General features: G+C 36.2%; 1 protein-coding gene across 6 annotated transcripts in view; it reads right to left on the bottom strand.

Moving 5' to 3' along the window:
* Positions 1–3110: 3110 nt before the first annotated feature.
* Positions 3111–20892, bottom strand: part of LOC128226981 (pericentriolar material 1 protein-like) — a 31552-nt gene continuing 13770 nt past the window's right edge. For 4 of the 6 annotated variants that reach the window (XM_052937129.1, XM_052937128.1, XM_052937125.1 and 1 more), the window contains 19 exons: positions 19534–19817; positions 19126–19288; positions 18716–18852; positions 18280–18498; positions 17521–17655; positions 17072–17190; positions 16694–16924; positions 16243–16471; positions 15883–15981; positions 14331–14573; positions 13475–13669; positions 11976–12214; positions 11547–11688; positions 10364–10498; positions 8806–8933; positions 5734–6031; positions 5501–5569; positions 5130–5250; positions 3111–4819 (listed from right to left, as the gene is read on the bottom strand). In XM_052937129.1, the coding sequence (XP_052793089.1) occupies positions 4803–4819; positions 5130–5250; positions 5501–5569; positions 5734–6031; positions 8806–8933; positions 10364–10498; positions 11547–11688; positions 11976–12214; positions 13475–13669; positions 14331–14573; positions 15883–15981; positions 16243–16471; positions 16694–16924; positions 17072–17190; positions 17521–17655; positions 18280–18498; positions 18716–18852; positions 19126–19288; positions 19534–19817 (3203 nt within the window). In that variant the 3' untranslated portion in view covers positions 3111–4802. The remainder of the gene's footprint in view (positions 4820–5129; positions 5251–5500; positions 5570–5733; positions 6032–8805; positions 8934–10363; positions 10499–11546; positions 11689–11975; positions 12215–13474; positions 13670–14330; positions 14574–15882; positions 15982–16242; positions 16472–16693; positions 16925–17071; positions 17191–17520; positions 17656–18279; positions 18499–18715; positions 18853–19125; positions 19289–19533; positions 19818–20892) is intronic. The other 2 variants (XM_052937126.1, XM_052937127.1) reach the window with 2 other exon arrangements.

Below are 20892 nucleotides of genomic sequence, written 5' to 3' on the forward strand. Positions count from 1 at the left end.
TTGAAATTAACATTTCTTTGTGCAAAGTATTTTTAAATAAGCTCATAACATGTAATTCAAACTAATAAAATTATTTCCTGAAAGAGTATGGACAGTCTCAGAAACAACGTTTCATACATGTCACTTGGGAGTTTTGAAATGACTAATAACAGAATTTTAAGTACATTAGACAGAGGTACATGTAGGTGAATAGGCAATGTATGTAAAACAAAATGCCTGCTGTCAGAGCACCTCTTTGTCAGCACATTTGCAAGGCTGCATCGAGTTGTTTTAAAAAAAACAAGAGGGCCATGATGGCCCTAAAACGCTCACCTAAGCAAAGGGCCACAACTCTTGTGATAAAGCTTTAATAAAAATGTTGCAATTTAAACATATCTTTACTGATAACCATGCCTTGCTTTATATTTGTAAAGGGTCATGCAATGAAGCTACCTGTAAAGTTCCATTGAATTTGGTCTGGTAGTTTCAGAGATTTTTTTAAAGCAAAACAGTAAGTCGGCCATATTGTTGTTGTTGTTGTTGTTGATCAATCTCAATGCCTTTTTGTTAGCTCGACTATTGGTTAAGGTTTTGCATGCAAGCACACATAGGTTAATATCTCAGCAACTACTTGAGGTATTGCATTGAGACTTGATACAATGGTACTCAACCATCCAACCTACTTAATTAACCAAGTTAGATAACTCTAGTTTGCATTTTATGCAAATAATTGCCCTTTATTATTTGACTTAGAAATTCTGGTTAAGGTTTTGCGTGTAACCACATTTAAGTCAATATCTCAGCAAATATATCATGTATTGCATTGAAACATTAGATATGTATTCCCAACTATCTAACCTACTAAAATCATGAAGTAAATACCTCAGCTAATACATCATGTTTTGCATTGAAACTTTACACACAGGCTCCCAACCATTTAAGCTTATTATTTAATCAAGTAAGATAACTCTTTCTCCCACCTCAGATAAGTAGATCCATTAATTTAACCATGCTAGAAATTCTTATCTTACTCACGGGCGAAGATAAAATGCCCGTATGGAACTTTTTTTAATGGTCACCACATTGTAATTACCTCCCTTGTTGAAGACGGTCGTCTGTAGCGCATCATGGAAACCTTGTCTGGTGGCAATATTTAGAACGCGAGTTAATTATTTCTCGCTTCAAATGTCACCAGAAAACAGTGTTCACGCACCTTTCAAGAATAATGCTTCACTCTTCTTAGAACTATTTAAAGACGATCAGACCATTTACATACTCTGAATCACTGCTCAAATATCCATGACAACCACGAATTATTGCATATCCGTACGCAATTATTTTTCCTAAGCACAAAAGAGTTCCGGCAAAAAATACATTTTTACCTAATTTTATTTAACCGAGGTGGGAGAAAAAGCATCTACCATAGCCGCTCGTGTTAAGATAGGTTCATCCCGACCCTCGCGTTCGGTAAACCTCATTTCCGCAAAACACCATACGCTCGGGTCGGAATGAACCTATCTTACACTCCCGGCCATGGAAGATACTTATAATCTTTCATATAATATAATTTTTGCCCCTTTATTATGCGACTTAGAAATTCTGGTTAAGGTCTTGCACGTTAGCACACATGGGATAATATCTCAGCAACTACTTGATGTATTACATCGAGACTTTATACAATGGTATTCAACCACCCAACCTAATTGAATAACCAAGTTAGATAACTGTATTTTGCAGAGTGCGCTGTCTCTGTGACAGCTCTTGTTGTAGAGGGTCATGCAATGAAGCTTCCTGTAAAGTTTCAGTGAATTTGGCCTGGTAGTTTCAGAGGAGATGTTTTTAAAGCAAAACAGGAAGTTGGCCAGATTGTTGTTGATCAATCGGGACCCCTTGTTGTATTTTTGAACATGGTTACCCAAGGAAGCAGATTCCTGTAAAGTTTCATTGAATTTTGACTGGTAGTTTTAGAGATGTTTTTTTTAAAGCATTAACAGTTGGCCATTTTGTTGTTGTTGTTGATCAATCATGAACCCTTGTTGTATTTTTGTAGAGGGTCACCCAAGGAAGCTTCCTGTAAAGTTTCATTGAATTAGGAGTGGTAGTTTCAGGAGATGTTTTTTTTAAAGCAAACCAAAACTGCATGTAACTAATGCATATCATGACATTTTAGTACATTGTGTATTGAATACCGGTAATTACTTTCTTTTTTTTAATTTAATGAACATAAATGTATTTCACGGCCAACAAAAAGTCAACAACCTTGCGAGATTTTTTTGTAGAGGGGTTTTGCCAGGCAGCCTTAAACACAGGTATTTTGATTTTCATAATTAAGCAATGGTTGTTAGTCCTCAGTGGAGTCAAACTTTTTAGATCAAGACCAAAGTGTTTCTTCAAAATCCTCTGGCATTTGACTGTTCAGATAATATACAATTATGTCATAAATGCTACATTGGAAAGCTGTATTTTGCTTCGAATGACGACTTTAAACAAAGATAACTATACTAGTTCACCATTTTAAATGAAACCTAGCGCAGTCTACGCCGCTTACAGAGCCCCGCCTTTGGGCATTTACCAGATTGTGATTTAAAATTTAGTTCCTTAAAACACTTTGACAAACCTTTTCACAAAACAGCCGCTTGATGGAGCTGTCATAACATTATTTTGGAAACAGGTTTGTCTACGTAATTGGGGAAACTACTCTCCATATCAAACTCTGGTAATATAACGAAGGAGGGGCTCTTTAAGGGGAATAGCCCTTTGTTGTACAAAAAGTTACCTTTGTTTTAAGTCAATATTCGAAGCAAAATGTTGCCTTTCAATGTAGCAGTTATGATGTAATTTTCATGTGGTATACACACACTGACTAAAGGAGGTGAAAAATGATGAAACTTAGTTCACACTCATGTTAAGAATAACAGACAATGTTAATGTGTCAGATATGGTCCACTGATACTCAAACAGGTTTTATATTTGTATCAACTACTGTTGGGTAGTGAAAACACCATGGCATATTGTACATAATTCATATCTCGCCAGCCGATATTGAATCAAAAAAGGATGTAACATTGCCTTTTGTTGAATTTCGTCATTGTGTCTATATTTTGGGTAGGACAAAAATAAAACAAGAAACATGTGACAACTTCATTTATTGACAATTAACACTGATTGAAATGGTGATGACAATGATGGCTTTAATGTGCTGTTTTTAAATAAAAACAATTGACACTTTAAATAAATATACAAAGTACTATGTTTTCGATCATTGAAAAATATAAATACAGTTATCAAATAAACAAATGCTTTCATTCTACAAAAAACGAAAGAGTCCCACACGGGTTTATTTTGCAATAGTTCGAAATAATTACAAGAGTAAAGAATACTGTTAATAAAGAAGTATAGACAGTGATCTTAAATACAATACTGGTAATCTAATTTACATGAATCTTTAGGGATAAGATAAATAATTATTCTTGTTTGGCACTTTGTTTTAATTTTATCTGAGAAAATTTCACAACCTAGAAAAAACATGGCTCTATAAAATGACACTTATATTTAGAGGTGATAAGAAATACATGAATCTTACTCTAAATAGCTACATTGTGTATAGCATAAGCAAAACGAATCCCAAGAAACCTAGAATCATACCTATTAGGATATTGAACAGTCTCTTATTGAACAGTCTCTTTGTAGATAAATTTTATTTGTTACGACTTAGACCATATGCACTTCTTTTATAAAATGTATCTCTTTATTTTATAAATTCTTGAAATATGTAACAAGGAATAAATATGAAGTTATCACATTTCAGTTGGGACACTAAAGAAAGACTAAATAAATTAGAAACGCATCCTTTTGTCTTTAAAATGGAATCAAAACAACAAAACTTCTTAAAATGTGGACGAATTACGAGAATCACAGACACAATGCTTATACCTGAACATTTTTTTCTGTTCAATAAAAGGAATTGTTCAACCAACAAAACTATGTATGAAATGACATAATGTGTATACATGTACAAGAAATAGGCTGAGATTCACAAAATTGTGATCTTTAAGGTAAAGGTGCAAGTTTCAGCTAACTTTTCAGATCAATAATTTTCCTTTCAAAATAGCCTTTTACAAACACAAAAACATTAACGAATACATGTAACATCAAAACATATACACAAATGGAGACACATAATTATATGTACAATAGCAAATACTTCATGTATCTTATCTGCTTTCTTTAATATATCCTTTGTTTCTTAACAATTTCTCTTAGCTATCAAATTCAACTATAAATCATTTGAAATAGTTCTTAAACAGTTTGGAAAGAAGTCTTTAATGTTTGTATACAGAAATAGCATTCAATAATCACACTGTTAGATTTGTTTGATTCATCGTGAAAGGATAAAAATGGAATGCATGCGGAAAATAAGGAGAGCTTTTTCATCACAGACCTGACGTAAAGGCATAAAATTCAAACTTTTTTGAACAGGTATCACTAGTGCCTTGAAAGTCAATCAATAACAATGAGGCTACAAACTTAGCATAAATACTAGCAATAATTCATATGCGAATATGTTTCAGTAAAAAACAATTTCAACATTTCAGTACCGGGGGTATACTATGTATTAATACTTTGCTGTTAGAGCTTTACATCCACATTTTTGCATTGTAAAATGCAGATCAACGAAAACACAGTTTACTAAAGGTAAAACACACAACCTCAGTTAAAACATGAACGTGTACAAACTATATGTTTTAAGTGAACCCTCTAACTACAACTGAAAACAATCAATAATGTTGTTCACAACATAATAATAAATACTGCATTCCCTTTCAGCCACTTGCTTCATCTGAAACAGAAAAATACATATTTTTACTGCTGAAGGCTATAGGGCATTACATATGTTTTTTCTTTAAATAGTAATTATTGAACATATTTGGCGTTTTGTACAGTAAGGCTAACCAATCTTCAAGTAACTGAATATACAAAATGAAAAGCAGACATTGGAGTAGGGCCCATATTCACTACCGTCTTATGTCTTGAGTTTGTGACAAAGACAAGCAAATTCTTACGGTAAACGTTGTTGTAAAAATGCTACTACAGCAGCAAATTACATCTCAAATGTACATATCTATATCATAAAAATAACAGATGTTTACCAGGTTCTTTAAGGAACTGTGGGTCCCCAGCAAGCTCCTCCTGTCCTTCCATCACCTCTGACATGGCTGCGACTACAGAGTTGGCCTGCTCCTCATTAAGCAGCTTACACTGCAGCTCCTCCTATAATCATTAGAAGACTTTATAGTATTTCTGTTCTGTTTTAGGATTAATTTAAAATATGGCAACAGGAACAAGTATACAAGTTCATTAACCTGTTGAATTTAAAGCATGTAGCCAATACTTTTAAGCACTAACGCACTTTCACAATTGCTGGCAATCCGTATGTTCATATTTTTCTCCTTTCAATGAGCTTCAGGAGTTTATTATGTTCCAAGAGCAACCAATCAACATTCAAGTGAAAATAACTTACAGAGGACATGACATTGAGAGCTGGTGGTAGGTCATCCATTGTGATCACTTCCATGTCCCCATTTAGGATCTGAAAATAAACATATATTTAAAATGTTCAAAAAAACAAACAGAACATGCACACTTGTGGCAAAAGGTTAAACAGTAATATGTTACATATATGTTGTTGGAAAGCTATTAAATATAAACCTAAATACTCTATAGAAGAGACGACATTTCTAGCATGCAACTCACATCTCCGTTCATTAACTCAGCCTCTTCTGTCTTGCCGTTGCTGGCCCCTTGGTCAGCGTCCCTGCCCTGATCAATGAGAGTGACTTGTGTGGGTGTCACTGGGGCAGGAATGGGCCCTTCTTCTTCCTGGCTGGGCCCAGCCCCTGTGTCTGTGCTGTCCCCCCTTGCCCCATCCCCCTCCACCTCATCCATACACCTGTCAGTACGTCTCGCAGTGATGGACACAGCTGTCTCACTGGGGTCCTCGTTACTTTGAGATTCATCTGTGGCGCTCTCATCATCTTCATCACTACCAATCCTACACATAGAAATGTACAATCATATATGCATAGTAGCAGAGAGATGTTTTAACTAGTAACAATAAATACATAATTATTTCCTTTTATTGTAAGGGCTATTCCAGTTAAACATATGTCCCACCCCAGGACGGCAAAATAAAGAAATTCTGTAGGGGGTAGGTCTTTTTCTTAATTTGCTACTGTAGGGGGTGGTGATAAGTCCAATTTCGCTTCTATAGGGGGGCGTCATTTTCTTTTTTGCTTCTGACCGTATCTGCTCATTTATATTCACTGCCCGATGGTGAAATACCGGTTTTTTTTATCCATATAACATATTTTACCGAACGTCGTGTACAGAATTGGTTTGGATACAAATTTTCGCGATATTACGAGTCGGTTCCGCGGTACCGGAAATCAGAAGAAGTTGCGTCCCTTGACAACAAGATGGCGGAGGCGCCAGAATTTGTAAAGTCGTGGTCGAAGACCAACCTACAAAATTGGCTAGAAACCAATAGTTGCGCCGCATGTGTGGATACGTTTCGTGGTAAGTATACCAAATTGCAGTGTTCGACACTAACGGGGTCCCGGGATCCCGAGGACACCAGTTTTTCAGGAGGGACACCTGAACTTCAAAGTCCGGTATTCCGTCGGGACACTTAAATTTCTGACTGATAAACGCTAAATATCAATAAATAAGTAGCATTTAATTAATTTATTACCTAAATTCGGGCTCCCTAAATTTCTTGACAGCACATGTCAAAACAATATTATTAATTATCATTATCGGACTCATCAAAGCGAAAGTATAGCTGACTAAATGACTATAGTTACGTCATGAATCTATAAATAAACAGGTCATTTCACAGGCGCATGCAGGTTAACGCTTCCGTTTTGTTGTTTACATTTTAAACAAGGTCAGAGCTGACAGAGATTTATTATCGGTAAAATACTTATGTGGAATTGTTTTGCTTATGTGTCAGAACCGCCCAAAAAGATGCCAACTCTGATGATACCTTTTATATAATATGATGCGACCTTTGAGTATTTACAGTAACATTTACGACACAAAAGAACTGCATCCTACATTCAGCATTCTTTGTTAATTGGCATTTCAACTTATCAATATTCTTTGTTAATTTTAAAGACATATATTTTATGCCTTGATAAAAAATAATAGAAATAAAATTTGCAGGGTTTTATTCATTAATTCAATAAATTTATAAAATGTTATGACTTTTTGGCGCGAAAATTAACATGTATACACAATTTTTGGTCGTCTGCTCTTCCAGTATGCACTACGACTGTTGGGCAGTCTGATTGATTTATCAACAGCTCTACTAAATATTGATTGGAGTTTTCACAAGCCAGATGTAATATTCCTACAGTTTCTTAATGAAAAGCACCGACATTTGACAAGACCCTGAACCATGATGTATTTTATGCGTATTTTCCAAAAATCTAAAAATAGTAACAACATCAAGTTTTTGTTTACATTGTATCCATCTCTGTTTTTGACTGAAAACAAAAGGGACTTAGACATTCTCCCGCTTTTGAACCCAATCTACCAACTTAGAGACCAAAATATACCTCACTGCCATTCAGTGCTACTAACCTGTCATTACATGCTGCTGAAAACATGTATAATAATTATGGTGGTTTATACTTGCATTACAAATTGAAAAGTAAAAGGATGTTGAATTTAATATTAAAACAGGCTCAACAATGAAAAAATGTAAAAAGTGGAAGGGACTCCTAATTTCAGGAAGGGACACCTGATTTCAAATGTTGGTGTCCCTTCGGGATCCCTTGGAAAAATGGTTAGTGTCGACCCCTGAAATTGACAACAGTTGTCTAGAATTTTATTAGAAATCATAATTTGTACGTATTGCGTAAATGTTATAAATCCAAATGTTTCGTCCCCTTAACATTTCGACCACAAGGTATTTTTAGGTTGTATATAATTACATGGGTGAAAGTTTCAGCCTCATGTTGCTTAATATGCACTTATAGCAACATATGAAGAAACAAGAGAACCGTGGTGTGTAGGTTATAGTCCATATAATGGAAAATAACCAAATTTATTAATGGAAAATAACAAAATTTATTACAAGCAAAGCCCAGTAATAAGTTTTGTTATTTTCCATTACATGAGCTGTAACCGACTTATAGTTCACCCTAGTTTCTAAGCCAATCATCGAACAAGGCCGTATACAGCGTGCCCATTGGCTGCTCGAAGTTCATTTGGCGCGCGCCATGTCTGTTGACCTAGTTATAATAATTAACTTATTGGGTGCAGATGTGATCTTATATGAAACCTATTCAAGCAAAGATTTGAAAATCTCTGGGTGATGATTGGCTTAGAAACTAGGGTGAGCTATAAGGTCCTATATAGCTCACCTGATCAAAGAGTTACAAAAGAGTAATTGCAAATAATCTTTGCATATAGACGTATAAAAAAATAAACTTCTCAAGGGGGTCCGAATTTGCTCAGAAAATATTCTAAAGGGGGTTCTTTTCTCATCAAATAAACTTCTGAAGGGGGATGGTCCATTTTGAAAGTGCCTTCCTGGGGTGGGACATATGTTTTACTGGAATAGCCCTAAGGAAAGCTGTAACACTGGTGTGGATCACATCAACATCTTGTATGAGAGATAGACACCTTACACCACTCTCACATTCAGTAACACAGCATTAATTAAAAAGGAACAATTGAACATCTAACTCATTCTTTACTTTATTGATTTGTAAATAGAAAGAGCATTCTTCCAAATTTACCATCGGACAACATCTTTACCTGGTATAAGGTTTGGTCTCACTTGGGGCAAGCTGTATCTGTACACCCTTGTATGGGGATTCAGTTTCATCATCCTTGTCCTCAGCATCACAGATCTCAATCTCATTTGCCAGCTCATCATCACGAGCCTGAAAACACAATGATTTCTTTTTTAATTGAAGAAACCACATTTTAGGATTGTCTAAAGACCAAAGATAGAGCCAGTACTCACTGTCATCATGTGCTCCTTGAAGACAATCAGATGAAGTCAAGAGACAATTTCAATCAAGCATAAAAAGAAAGTAAAAAATTGTACTTTAAAATACCAAAACCAATGTTTCATACTTAGGCCTAAAAAATTTTTCTGTTTGGTTAGGGTTACATCCTTTTCAAAAATAGGTAGGGTAGATAGGCTTTTTTTTTTTTATTTTTTTTTTTTTTTATTAGGCTTTATATAAGAATGTTATTTTCATCATTGGAGAATGGTGTTAAAGTTATCTTCTGTATAAGCATTTAAGGTTTTAAACTACATATTGAAAAGCAATTAAAAACAAGAGCTGTCACAGTATGTGACGAATGCCCCCTACCAACAAGGTCAGTACATGAAAAGTTGATCTTGCCTTTACGTGTCAAATACACATGGCAAGTTATTTTAAATGCCTCTGAACATAAAAAAATACCACCCATACTTGACAACCTACACTGTTATGTCCTTATATTCAGAATTCCCTTGTGAATAAACACTTAGTGTATCTTTCACCTTAAAGGTAGGGACACGTGTCTTGCACGCCACACGTTGTCTTGGTATGTGGAACACATGTGGCAAGTTATTTTAAAATCTGTCCATACAAGAGAAAGTTACAGCCCCAACACGACAACCTATACTCTATGTCCTTATATGCAGCACTCCATTGTGAATAAACACTAAGTGTGACCTTGACCTTTGAGGTAGGGACACGGGTCTTGCACGCGACACTTTGTCTTGGTATGTGGAACACATGTGGCAAGTTATTTTAAAATCTGTCCATACAAGAGAAAGTTACAGCCCGGACACGACAACCTATACTCTATGTCCTTATATGCAGCACTCCATTGTAAATAAACACTAAGTGTGACCTTGACCTTTGAGGTAGGGACACGGGTCTTGCACGCGACACGTCGTCTTGGTATGTGAAACACATGTGGCAAGTTATTTTAAAATCTGTCCATACAAGAGAAAGTTACAGCCCGGACACGACAACCTATACTCTATGTCCTTATATACAGCACTCCATTGTGAATAAATACTAAGTGTGACCTTGACCTTTGAGGTAGGGACACGGGTCTTGCACGCGACACTTTGTCTTGGTATGTGGAACACATGTGGCAAGTTATTTTAAAATCTGTCCATACAAGGGAAAGTTACAGAGCCGGCTGGAAGGCCGGTGCGATTTTAATATGCCCACCTTCTGGGGCATAAAAAAGAAAAAAGTTTTTCAATTTTTTTTTCAAACTGACTATAAAAACGGTAGGGTCGACGCCTATTCCGTAGGTAGGGTCGGGTAACCCGAACCAAATGTATTTTTTTATTAGGCCTTACCTTTCCCAAATCCTCTTCCTCAACATGTGTGGGGCGAGTATCGTCCTGGTTGTCACTGGCATTGGCTGTTGTCTCTGTGGTGTCGGATTCATCATCACTCTCATTATCCTTGTCAAAATCATCCTCATCATCATTCTGTTGTGAAATAGCATACACAAATAGATTTACAAAATGATGAATCTCTCAAGCCAAATGGATAAAAGAAAATCATTCTTTGGGTTGGTCAGAGGTAACAAGTCTATATTGATTGTTCAATACTTATCCATCATCTAGAGCTATTACAGGAGTAATTAGGGCCTCAAATGATAGTATATTTGAAAGGGGGTGCATATTTTCAAGAATCTTTGTCAACCCTCATAAACATGGACTTTAAAGAAGATATCCATGTTTCTTCAATTCATGTCTAGATGACAAACTAAATATAGTCATACTTACTAAGTATACAAAGGGCCATAAATCTGACAATTTTTCAGCATTAGTTACATAATTTGTTACAAAAGAGTGCGTTGTTATCGTAAAGAAGATAAGAACGTATGCATTCGCTACCTTAATTGGCTGATTTACAAAAAACATAAAGAATGTGGACGGACAAACAGGGTGATTAATAGGGTACCTGCAAATTCTAATATGACCCAATAACATCATTTAAATAAACAAATGACTTTTGTGCAGACAAACCAGGCAAGGGTCTTAAAAGGTGATAATTATCGTTCTTGAACATAGGCAGGGGTCTGTTTTAGTATGGGGGATTAATGCCCAAAGCCAAGTAAAGAGGCTTAGACCCCTTTTGAAAACATTTACACATTTTTACATTCATTTCAATGTACTTTCTACGGTTTTGATGCATAGTTTGAGCAAAAAAACAATTTTCGAAACTGTACAATTGTCTTAAGTTAAAAGCTCATAATCCTGATTTTATGATTAATCCTGACTTTGGAATCCTTGTAACAAAAGTTAACCTGTGGACATCAAAGTTTAATACTATGGGATGCAGTGCATTATGGGATTGATTTGAAAAGATAAACATGTAGCAAAAATGATCATAAAAGTCCTTCATATAAGAACAGAAAAAAATATGAAGATAAAGAAATAACATCATTAAACAGCTGATCAGTTTTACCAACTTTAATTTACAGATGCCAGCCTTCACCGACAGTTTCCTATTATATTCAATACAACATACCTCAGAGTCTAGAGCCTGAGCCTTCTTCATTTTCTCTGTGATGAGAGGATCATCTAGGTCCTGCATGAGCCTGAAGAAGGCCAGCTCATTGAAGAGAACCTCAGACATGTCCACCAGTAGGTCCTCACCACACTCCCGCATTCTATGAATAAAGCATGGGTCATAAAAATAGGCCAACAAAACTGCACAAATAACAACTTACAAAATAAATGTTTACTTTTATTTTGATACTGCTAATAGTGTAAATGTATGTTGGCATAACTTACATTAAGTAAGACAAAAACACTGAAATATAATTTATGGATAATTTAATTTGACATTCTCTGACAAATGACTTCTTCAAAGAGCAATAATGGCAAATTGATTGTATAGCACTTTTTTACACTGATTGTTTTTATATTCTTTAATTTTTTTACATAATTCTCTCACTTTCTGCCCTCATATTTGGCTAGTGAATCCTGCAGGATGGACCCTAGCTGCCTGTGGAAGAACCTGGCAAACTCTTGCCCACCGTCATACTGGCGTGTTAGAGAGAGCACCAGTCTCTTGATGTAGGCGAGCAGCTGGGGTGAGCACATGTTGTCCATGTGCTCTTTTATCACCGGGATCACCTCCGTCATTATAGACTTGATCTGCTGGTCTAGCTGCTGGGTGTCAATTCGGGGGTACTGAAGAGCAAGTTACATTTGCTTGAAATGATGTAATAGTTCCATATGCTTCCATGCAAATTCAAATCATTTCTCACTTTCAGACAGGTGCTAACTCAATAAATTAGTAAGATAGGACCTACTACAAACACATGAACATGCATATTATACAAGAGCCGTCGTAAGATAGCGCAATCGACTACACCGCTTTGACTTAGAATACAATAATGATGTAATAATACCAAGTTTGGTCTCTTTATGTCAAACCTAACTAAAATTATTCGATACATAAGGTGACTTTGATGCTGCCCTCCCACCAGCCCATCCAAACAATGACGCAAGTCATTCAAATAACTTGATTTCCCATTATGAAAATGTGGTTAAGAATATACAAATATGCCTTTCAAAGGAAATTAAAAAACTTTTACTTGCCTAAAACTTTAACCTAAGTCAATCAAGGGCCATAACTTGTATTAAGGATATGGAGTTATTTAACCTCATTGGGTGATGGTCCTGAACAATTGTGTGAAGTATTAAGTCAATTGAATGAAGGGTATAGAAGTTATTAAACAATATCCCAACCTGCCCTAAAACTTTAACCTAAGTTCCATAGTCAATCAGGGGCCATAATTTGTATAAAAGATAATATGGAGTTATCTAACCTCATTATGTGATGGCTCTGAACATCTGTGTGAAGTATTAAGTCAATTGAATGAATGGTATTGGAGTTTTAAGTGAAAATCCCAACTTGCCCTAAAACTTTAACCTGCCCTAAAACTTTAACCTAAGTCAATCAGGGGCCATAACTTGTATTTAGGATAATATGGAGTTATGTAACCTCATTGTGTGATGGTCCTGAACAACTGTGTGAAGTATTAAGTCAATTGAACAAAGGATATAGAAGTTATTAATAAATATTCCAACTTGCCCTAAAACTTTAACCTAAGTTCCATAGTCAATCAGGGGCCATAATCTGTGTAAAGAATAATATGGAGTTAAATAATCTCATCATGTGATGGCCATGAACAACTGCGTGAATATTAAATCAATTTAATGTAGAGTATTGGACTTATAAGTGAAAATCCCAACTTGCCCTAAACTTTAACCGGACGCCGACGCTGGGGGGAGTAGTATAGCCCAACTATTCTTTGAATAGTCGAGCTAAAAATGTATTCAGTGTTACGGAACATACATACCTAATTTGATGTGAATATCTGGAAAGGTTTGAAATACATGCCAACATTTAGATCAGTTTTGATACTACAATACTTTTGCACTCACCGGTACAGTGTCAGAGTTGACGGAGCTCTCGTCCCCCTGATCCATGGCTGAGCTGCTGACCTCCCCCAAGTCTGTGAGCCTTTCTTCACGGACCCTAGACTGTTCATTCCTAGACTGTTCACCCCTTGACCGCTCTTTCAGCTGGTCCTTCTGGGCAGTCAGTCTTTCCTCATACTCTTTCATCTTCTTCAGAGTCTGAAACATTGGATGAATATGTAAATAAGTTCTCTCAATGTTGTCGCAAGGGTTTTAGCCAGGATATAAAAAGAGCAGGGTACTGCATAAAAGGGTCAGGGATGCTAAGGGTTAAAGTGCACATTGTATAGGGCTGTGAAGAACTGAAATATTATAAATTTCACAAAAAAATATAAGAAATGTATAAAAGTAGTTTTAAGTTTTATCTGCAAGATAGATTAAGTTTGTACGGATTTATACTCATAAAAAAAGCTTTAAAGAAAACAAAGGAAATATTTGATAATCTAAAGCATTTAATTCTAAGAAAGCAGAATGGTCCACATGAGGGCAGAGGGTTACTACCAAAAAATGCATGGTGAAACACCCTCCTATAATTAATTAGCCAAAACCCTATACTCCTTAAGTAAAGGTACCAGTTTTAATAGAAATCTTTTATGTAAAAGGAAGTATCTGCAACTACATAAGTATGGAATCTTAACAGAAATTTATCGAAATACCAACTAAAGCACATTTATCCCAGTTGTTTTTTTATTCAGAAAGTCAGCATCAAAATCATTTTAAGACTGATATACTTAACATTTCAAGATAATAAATGTCTTTAAACTGAAATTTCAAGAGTACCTTAATAACAAAATGGTAGTGTATAAGTGTAAAGTAAAACCTTGTCTAAATGTATGGCTGTCTCCCCCAGAGAGTCCTGGTTGAATGGTGACTCCCAGTAGGAGTTTGATGGAGTGGAGACCGAGCTGGCCACCTCAGCCTGCTCCTGGTAGTCATATTTGTCATTTTTCATTGACCCGCTCCTTAGCAACGACCTTGACACTTGGTTGCCCAGGTTACGCTCCCGCTCTTTGGCAACAAGATTGGCAGCCACCTTCTGCTTCAGTTTCATCTGCAACAGGTACTGGAAATGTGACCATGTGGTCACAGGTACCTTGTTAGTTCAAAGCCACAGCAAACATTAAGCAAACTGAAGGTAAGAAAAATTGCTATAGGTACTAACCTACTATATTAAAAAGCAATTACACACATATATCTAGCAGAAGAAATGTATAAGTAAAATAGAACAAAAGAGAAAATGCCCAAACTTTAAAAAAATATGCCCGTCCTTATTCTAGGACACCAAGTTTGGTGATAAGTAGTTGAACGTTAAGCCAAATTTAGAGAGCAGACACTGTTAATACAGTTTTTGCCAATTGAAGGGTCATACCTCTAGAGTGACAGAGGCAACATGGCTGCTTATCAAATCTGATTAAGATATTAAATAATTAGGTTATTGAACTTGTTAAAGATATTATGCCAATACACATTCTGAACAAATTTGGTGATGATTGGACAAAGGATTCTTAAGTTATTGAGCAGAAAACAAACTTGTCCAGAAATGCCCTTCACTGCAGGTAAAACTATGTCCTTTTTTTTTTTTAAAAAACAGGTGTATAAAAACTAATTGTGACCTCCGAAAGCTAGCAAAAAAGCAAAGAAAATCCAAATAAATGCTAGTAAAGAGACAATAAACACAGCTTCGCAGAGATGTTAAATTAAATAGCAAAATAAAAAGATTGTAGGATAAACAATAAAGAAAATTTATTATTATATTATGTTTTAAGTAATAAAGATTGCTCAATTTAGCAAGGGTTTCAAAATTTCAAATTGATCATATTGCAAACAGCGTCGTGAAACTTAAACCTTTCAAAATTGGCCTAAAAAAATCAGGAAAAAGGAACATATGAAAACTAGAGTAAGTTGATCTTCTGAACTATATAATATCATGTATTGTATTTTAAATATTGTAGAATGAAGGTATTTTCGAATTTCTCTTTAATTATTTGTTCTGAATGAAATTGGGGGTAAAAAAATTCTTAAGTGGAAACTTCATTTATTTTAAATGAAAATGAGAAAGTGTTTCATGCAAAGTCTTAGAAAACTTTTTCATGTTTACTGTTTGAATTGAAGGATGTAAAACAGTATTAACCCAATCGGAAATGTTCTTTTAAAATAGACTTAAAAGAAATGTTTTCAATCGTTTGAATTAAATCTGTAACTATTTATGCCATATGAAGTAGGATCAAGTTTGAAACATTTCAGCCAATTTGGCAACATTTGAATGAAACAGTTTTCTATTACCAAAAAAAACAAAGTGTTACAGCCTATTTACCGGGTACATGGAAATGTAAATTCAGCTTTATCAATGCACTGTCATAGAGCATGCCTACCTTGACCTCCTCATCGTCAGAGGTGACAATACTCTCACTGGGAGTCAGTTCTGCAGTGTTGTAGTTCTGGGCTGTCGATGTCAACCAGGATGGGGGTGGCTGCAGATAAAATTATTGTTCTCAATTAACTCAAACCAATTTAATATTTGTACAACTCCTTTTCACTTCAGAATTACAACACAATCTGGAAGAGAGATCCTTTCAAAGACAACCTTTGCAACATTGTTGTAACTTATCAGCTTTAATGGGTCAGACCACTTTTCCTTCTTTTTGCCATGAATTTAGACATTGAGGACTTTGAGCTAAACTTTGATTGGTAATGCTATATCTAATGTGTAAGAAAGATCCTGATGCACTTACTGCGCTGACAGCATTATCTTCCACCAGATACTTGGAGACAACATCCTTGATATCATAGAGCACCCTCTGTCTCAGGTAGTCAGTAGTTAGTAACTGTAGCTCTCTGAATAGCTCTATCAGGTAGTGGGGCCGGTTCTCATTCTGAGAGATGAGGGTGGCCACCTCAGAGTAGATGGTCTCTCTCAAAGTCTCAAACAGGGACATTTCACCTGGGTCTTCATCTGACTCTCTGTAGATAGACCAGGAAAGTTGAAATATATTTGTCATGTGATTTTTCTCTAACACTTGAAAGAGAGATGTGAGTTGAAATGTCTAAAAACTTTTTTTATGATATCTTTACCTTTAAAATACTTCTAGACATATTTTTATTGTTTACACAGTAACAAACCCATCAGAATCAAAGAAAACAGATTTGCTTATTAACCCAAGATAGGCCATATTAATAATATACCTTGCAATATCGAGCCTATCGGCCTGGTTGGCCTGTGAGACTGCAGCCACACTAGACTGGACACTGCTGACCACGCTGCGGCCGTCCTCCATATACCCTGCTCCACTGATCCCTGCACTTAGGCCTGGCCTGTATTGGTCACTGTTTAGGCCTGAAAAACTACTTCGCTGACCTGTGTCCTTAGTTGGCTTAGGTGACTTGTCTTGAAGTTTGTTTCTCTCCATGAATTCCCTAGAAATTTGAACATCTTTTGTAATGAGTCTTGAACTAATAAAAATGAAATATCCATACAGATACAAATTAAATCCATCGTAAATTCAATTTTTAAAAATGATTTCAATACCAGGAAATAACACCTCACTTATGAACTACAAATACCTTTTTTTCCTTGCAAGGTAGTCCTCAAACTTTTGTCTGTCTGGTGAGAACTGGTTCTCCTCTTCCTCCTCCTCCACCCCTTCCTCGTACAACTCTTGCACAGGACCCTTGCTACGCACCTGGACAAAGAGAGAGGAAAATTATTGATGAACTGTTACTTTCAGTTGTAAGGTTAACTTTTGGAAGCAACTATTTTGGACAAATATGGACAAAATTCTTTTACGTTTCAATACATTTGTTACAAGTTTTCACACATGAATATCAATAAGATAAAACATTCATTACTCACACTTAAGTTCAAAAAGACTGCCCCTCCACATCCAAAACCCAAAATAAGGCTACATAATAGTACTTTTAAGCATATCACAACAGAATGGTGCATCATTACTTATATTTACTCATGATTCTATAAAACATATAAAGATCTGGTTGCAGATATGAAAACTCACCTGTGAGGAAGATGTCTGCTGTGGACTCTGAGATTGAGATTTCCTTTTACTTTTTTGTGTGTATGAATCTGTCCGAGAGTTTCGGGATAACCGCCTCTGTCTCTCTCCACTATCACTAATCTCACCTCGTCCAGTCTGGAAAATAATGAAACATGAAGATATAAATGCATGTAGTTCAAAATCATTTTGATTTACTTATTTTTGATGAACTCAAAACACACGTAACCATAAATATCAGATACTGACAACAAAGGATACAATTTCTATTGCTGAACTGATTAGACAAAGGGTTCTATAACTATTGATGGAAAAACATATTGGATGCTGCCCGCCCGCCGCAGTCAGCCATGTTTTTTTACAATATCAAAATGGGGTGAAGGAATTTGATACAGGGTCACCGAAGAAACATTCCTAGTTTAGTTAGAATTGTCCCAGTGGTTTAGTAGGAGAAGTTGTTTGAAGGAAAACATTGAGGAAGGATGGACAACGGTTGTCACAATGTCTGAAAATAGCTCATTGAGCTAATGTTTCCTGTTAGCATATACCCTACTTTAAATAAGGATTCTTGTATCTTTTACAATAGCTCATGCTGAGAACAAACGCTCAGCACTTTGTGCTCAAGTGTAAAATGGTCTACAGAATTGGAAAATCAAACTGATGAAAAGACCCTATTCACAACTATTACTGCAATAGTGTTTATTACAACATTTATGATATTTGCAAACAATTACACACAAACCAAACCATTTTTGAGCCTACCTGTTCCATATCACTGGCCCTCCTGAGCAGCCTGGGGTCCACCATTGGGGACATGTGCATGTATGGAGAGTTGAATGAGAAGGGATCAGGGGGCAGGAGCAGACTAGGGGATTGGCGGGGTAGCAGGGGGCTATACAGGGATGACATGGACCGGGTCCTCACATCTCCGGACAGTCCCCCCTCTAGGTCTGCACTGTCAGACTGCTGGAACATTAATGCCTACAAAGGAAAATTTAGTATTTATGAAATAAGTGTGATTTTCTCCATTTTTCACAATGTTCATAATGTTATCATTCCCTGAAAAGATTTTATAAGATGATCTTTGCTCAGCATTTAATGTGATGCATTTAATAGCGATATTCAGTGAAAAGGTTATTAAAAACATTGCACAAATCACCTTAACTCTATTTAAAGGGTCATCAAGGGTTACATGTACCTGCACTTGTCTTTGCATATTTTGCATCTCAGCCTGTTGCAGGTTGATCTGCTGGTAGCACTGGTTCAGACTCATCATCAGCTGCTGCTGCTGTAACTGTTGCTGAAAGTCTGAAAGCTGGCTGTGGCTACCAAAACCTGGAAAAGGAAAACACACATTTTTTTACCTATATACCTCATCCATACATGTGCACTGGAGACCACCTTATTCACTATTCCTTAACTAGTTTAAACAAACAAATATTTTGATTCCATTAACATTGGATGGAGAGCTTAAGTTACGGAAGAACTTACAGGTTAAAAACAATGTTCAATCCTTGGTCTCCTTTAATAGTACCAGTAAAAGACAATATAAACCCAAACTAAAAACTTTCACAAAGCAAGCTAAACAATTCAAAGGCAGAGCCTTACCAGCAGCAGCTTGCCTAGCTAGCTGACCAGACTGCTGCTCTGCTAGAAGACTCTGACACAGTCTGTTAGTCTCCTCCAGTTGTCTCTGGAGATCCTTGATGACTGACTTGCTCCTAGGGTTCTCCTCTGCCTCCTGTACAATCTCCTCTGCAGACTGGTAGTTCTAGAAATTACATTGCAGAAAACACATGGTGTTTTTTTCAAAGAAATACTTTTAAACATTAATATCAACATCATTATTCATCATTTCATATTTGCCTTGTTACATTTTTTTCCATAACACAAAGAATACATTTTACAATTCAAATTTGAGCACATAATTAACATCTAGTATTTGATATACAATTGTGATTATCCACATGAAATGTTGGTGGCATGAACATGGCTGTATATCAAACTCTCACACACCTCCTGTCTCGATTTTCTACCACTCCTGGACCACTTGTTGAAGTCTGTAGGCTTGGTCCACACTTCCTTAGCCCTGGCCCCTCCCTTTGTCATGGATCGTGGGAAACTCTGGTTGGCCTTATTCCCCTTCCGGGTGGCTGGTCCACCTTCAGTGTTGTCCCCTTTAGGGACTGTGCGGGCCTTCCTACGTTGCCTCACGTCATCTTCAATGGTGTAAGTCTCATTGTCAGACTGGTTCTCCTCCTCCTCTTCCTCCACTTGTAAGATCCCATCAATCGGGTAGGCTAAAACAAGTCCAGGTCATTTGTCATTGTTTTGATAAGGCATTCTGTGCCAGCGGTTTTCGTCTGCCATCCATGTCAGGATAGAAATTCATATTTTAGACAGTAGTTTTTGTGCTTAGCATTTTTAGTAGCTCAGCGCAGTGCTGAACCCTTTGACTACCAGAATTGCATCAGGCTGCCCTTTCAACTTGCCCTGAGCCCTGTCAGTGTCATTTGACAACTTCTTGTGTATTTGTGTAATGAGAAAACAACATGTATTATCATAATCAGTAATCTCCTTCTCCGATAATTGGTTTGCACATCCCCTAAATATTGAAATATTGGTAGTAGGCTGAGCTATGGAAGGTCAGCCAATCAGAAAGTACCTTGAGAAAACACTTATAAAATGATAAAAGATTATTTAATAAAAACAGAAAAGCGAAGAAATTATGAAGACTGTTGTCACGCACTTATACACCACAGAAAGCAATTGTTTTGTACAAAACAGGCAGAAAATTTTTAGTCATTGAAATTAGACTTTTGGATGAGCAAGCCTGAATTCTTATACTACTGCTTGGCATCGTATTTTTTCACAAGCTCTGCTATATAAAAGTCATAATTTTAGCAAGCCCTGAAGACATTTTACCAGTGCGGGGTGTGCGGGCTTGTGTTAATTTCGACCACTGTATTTTTATTATATAGTTGCTAATAAAGCAGACGGTCATCCTAGGTATTAGTAAACTTTGACAAGGTGGCGCTAAGAAACTGTATCATTTATTGACAACAGAGTTTGCTAGATTATTTGTGAAATTATCTTGAATAAATTTTATTACCACTTAACTATTTTTTATGCTTTACTATCCATATTTCCCATATGTATGAAGATTCGGTGAGATCAATATTTTGTCAGAAAGATTTGCTTTTCATTAACGTTATGGTTTGTATAAGTGATTTTTTTCAACAAGGGCAGTGATTTTGAATGCATTTTTACCATGCCCTTTATCAATCCTGCATGAAACACTAGACAGATTATTTTGCTCAGTTGACTATTTTTGACAATTCTTTATAGTCATAGTCCATGTACTAAGAATAAATC

This window comes from Mya arenaria, chromosome 3, assembly GCF_026914265.1.
Source record: "Mya arenaria isolate MELC-2E11 chromosome 3, ASM2691426v1".
Taxonomy (NCBI): domain Eukaryota; kingdom Metazoa; phylum Mollusca; class Bivalvia; order Myida; family Myidae; genus Mya; species Mya arenaria.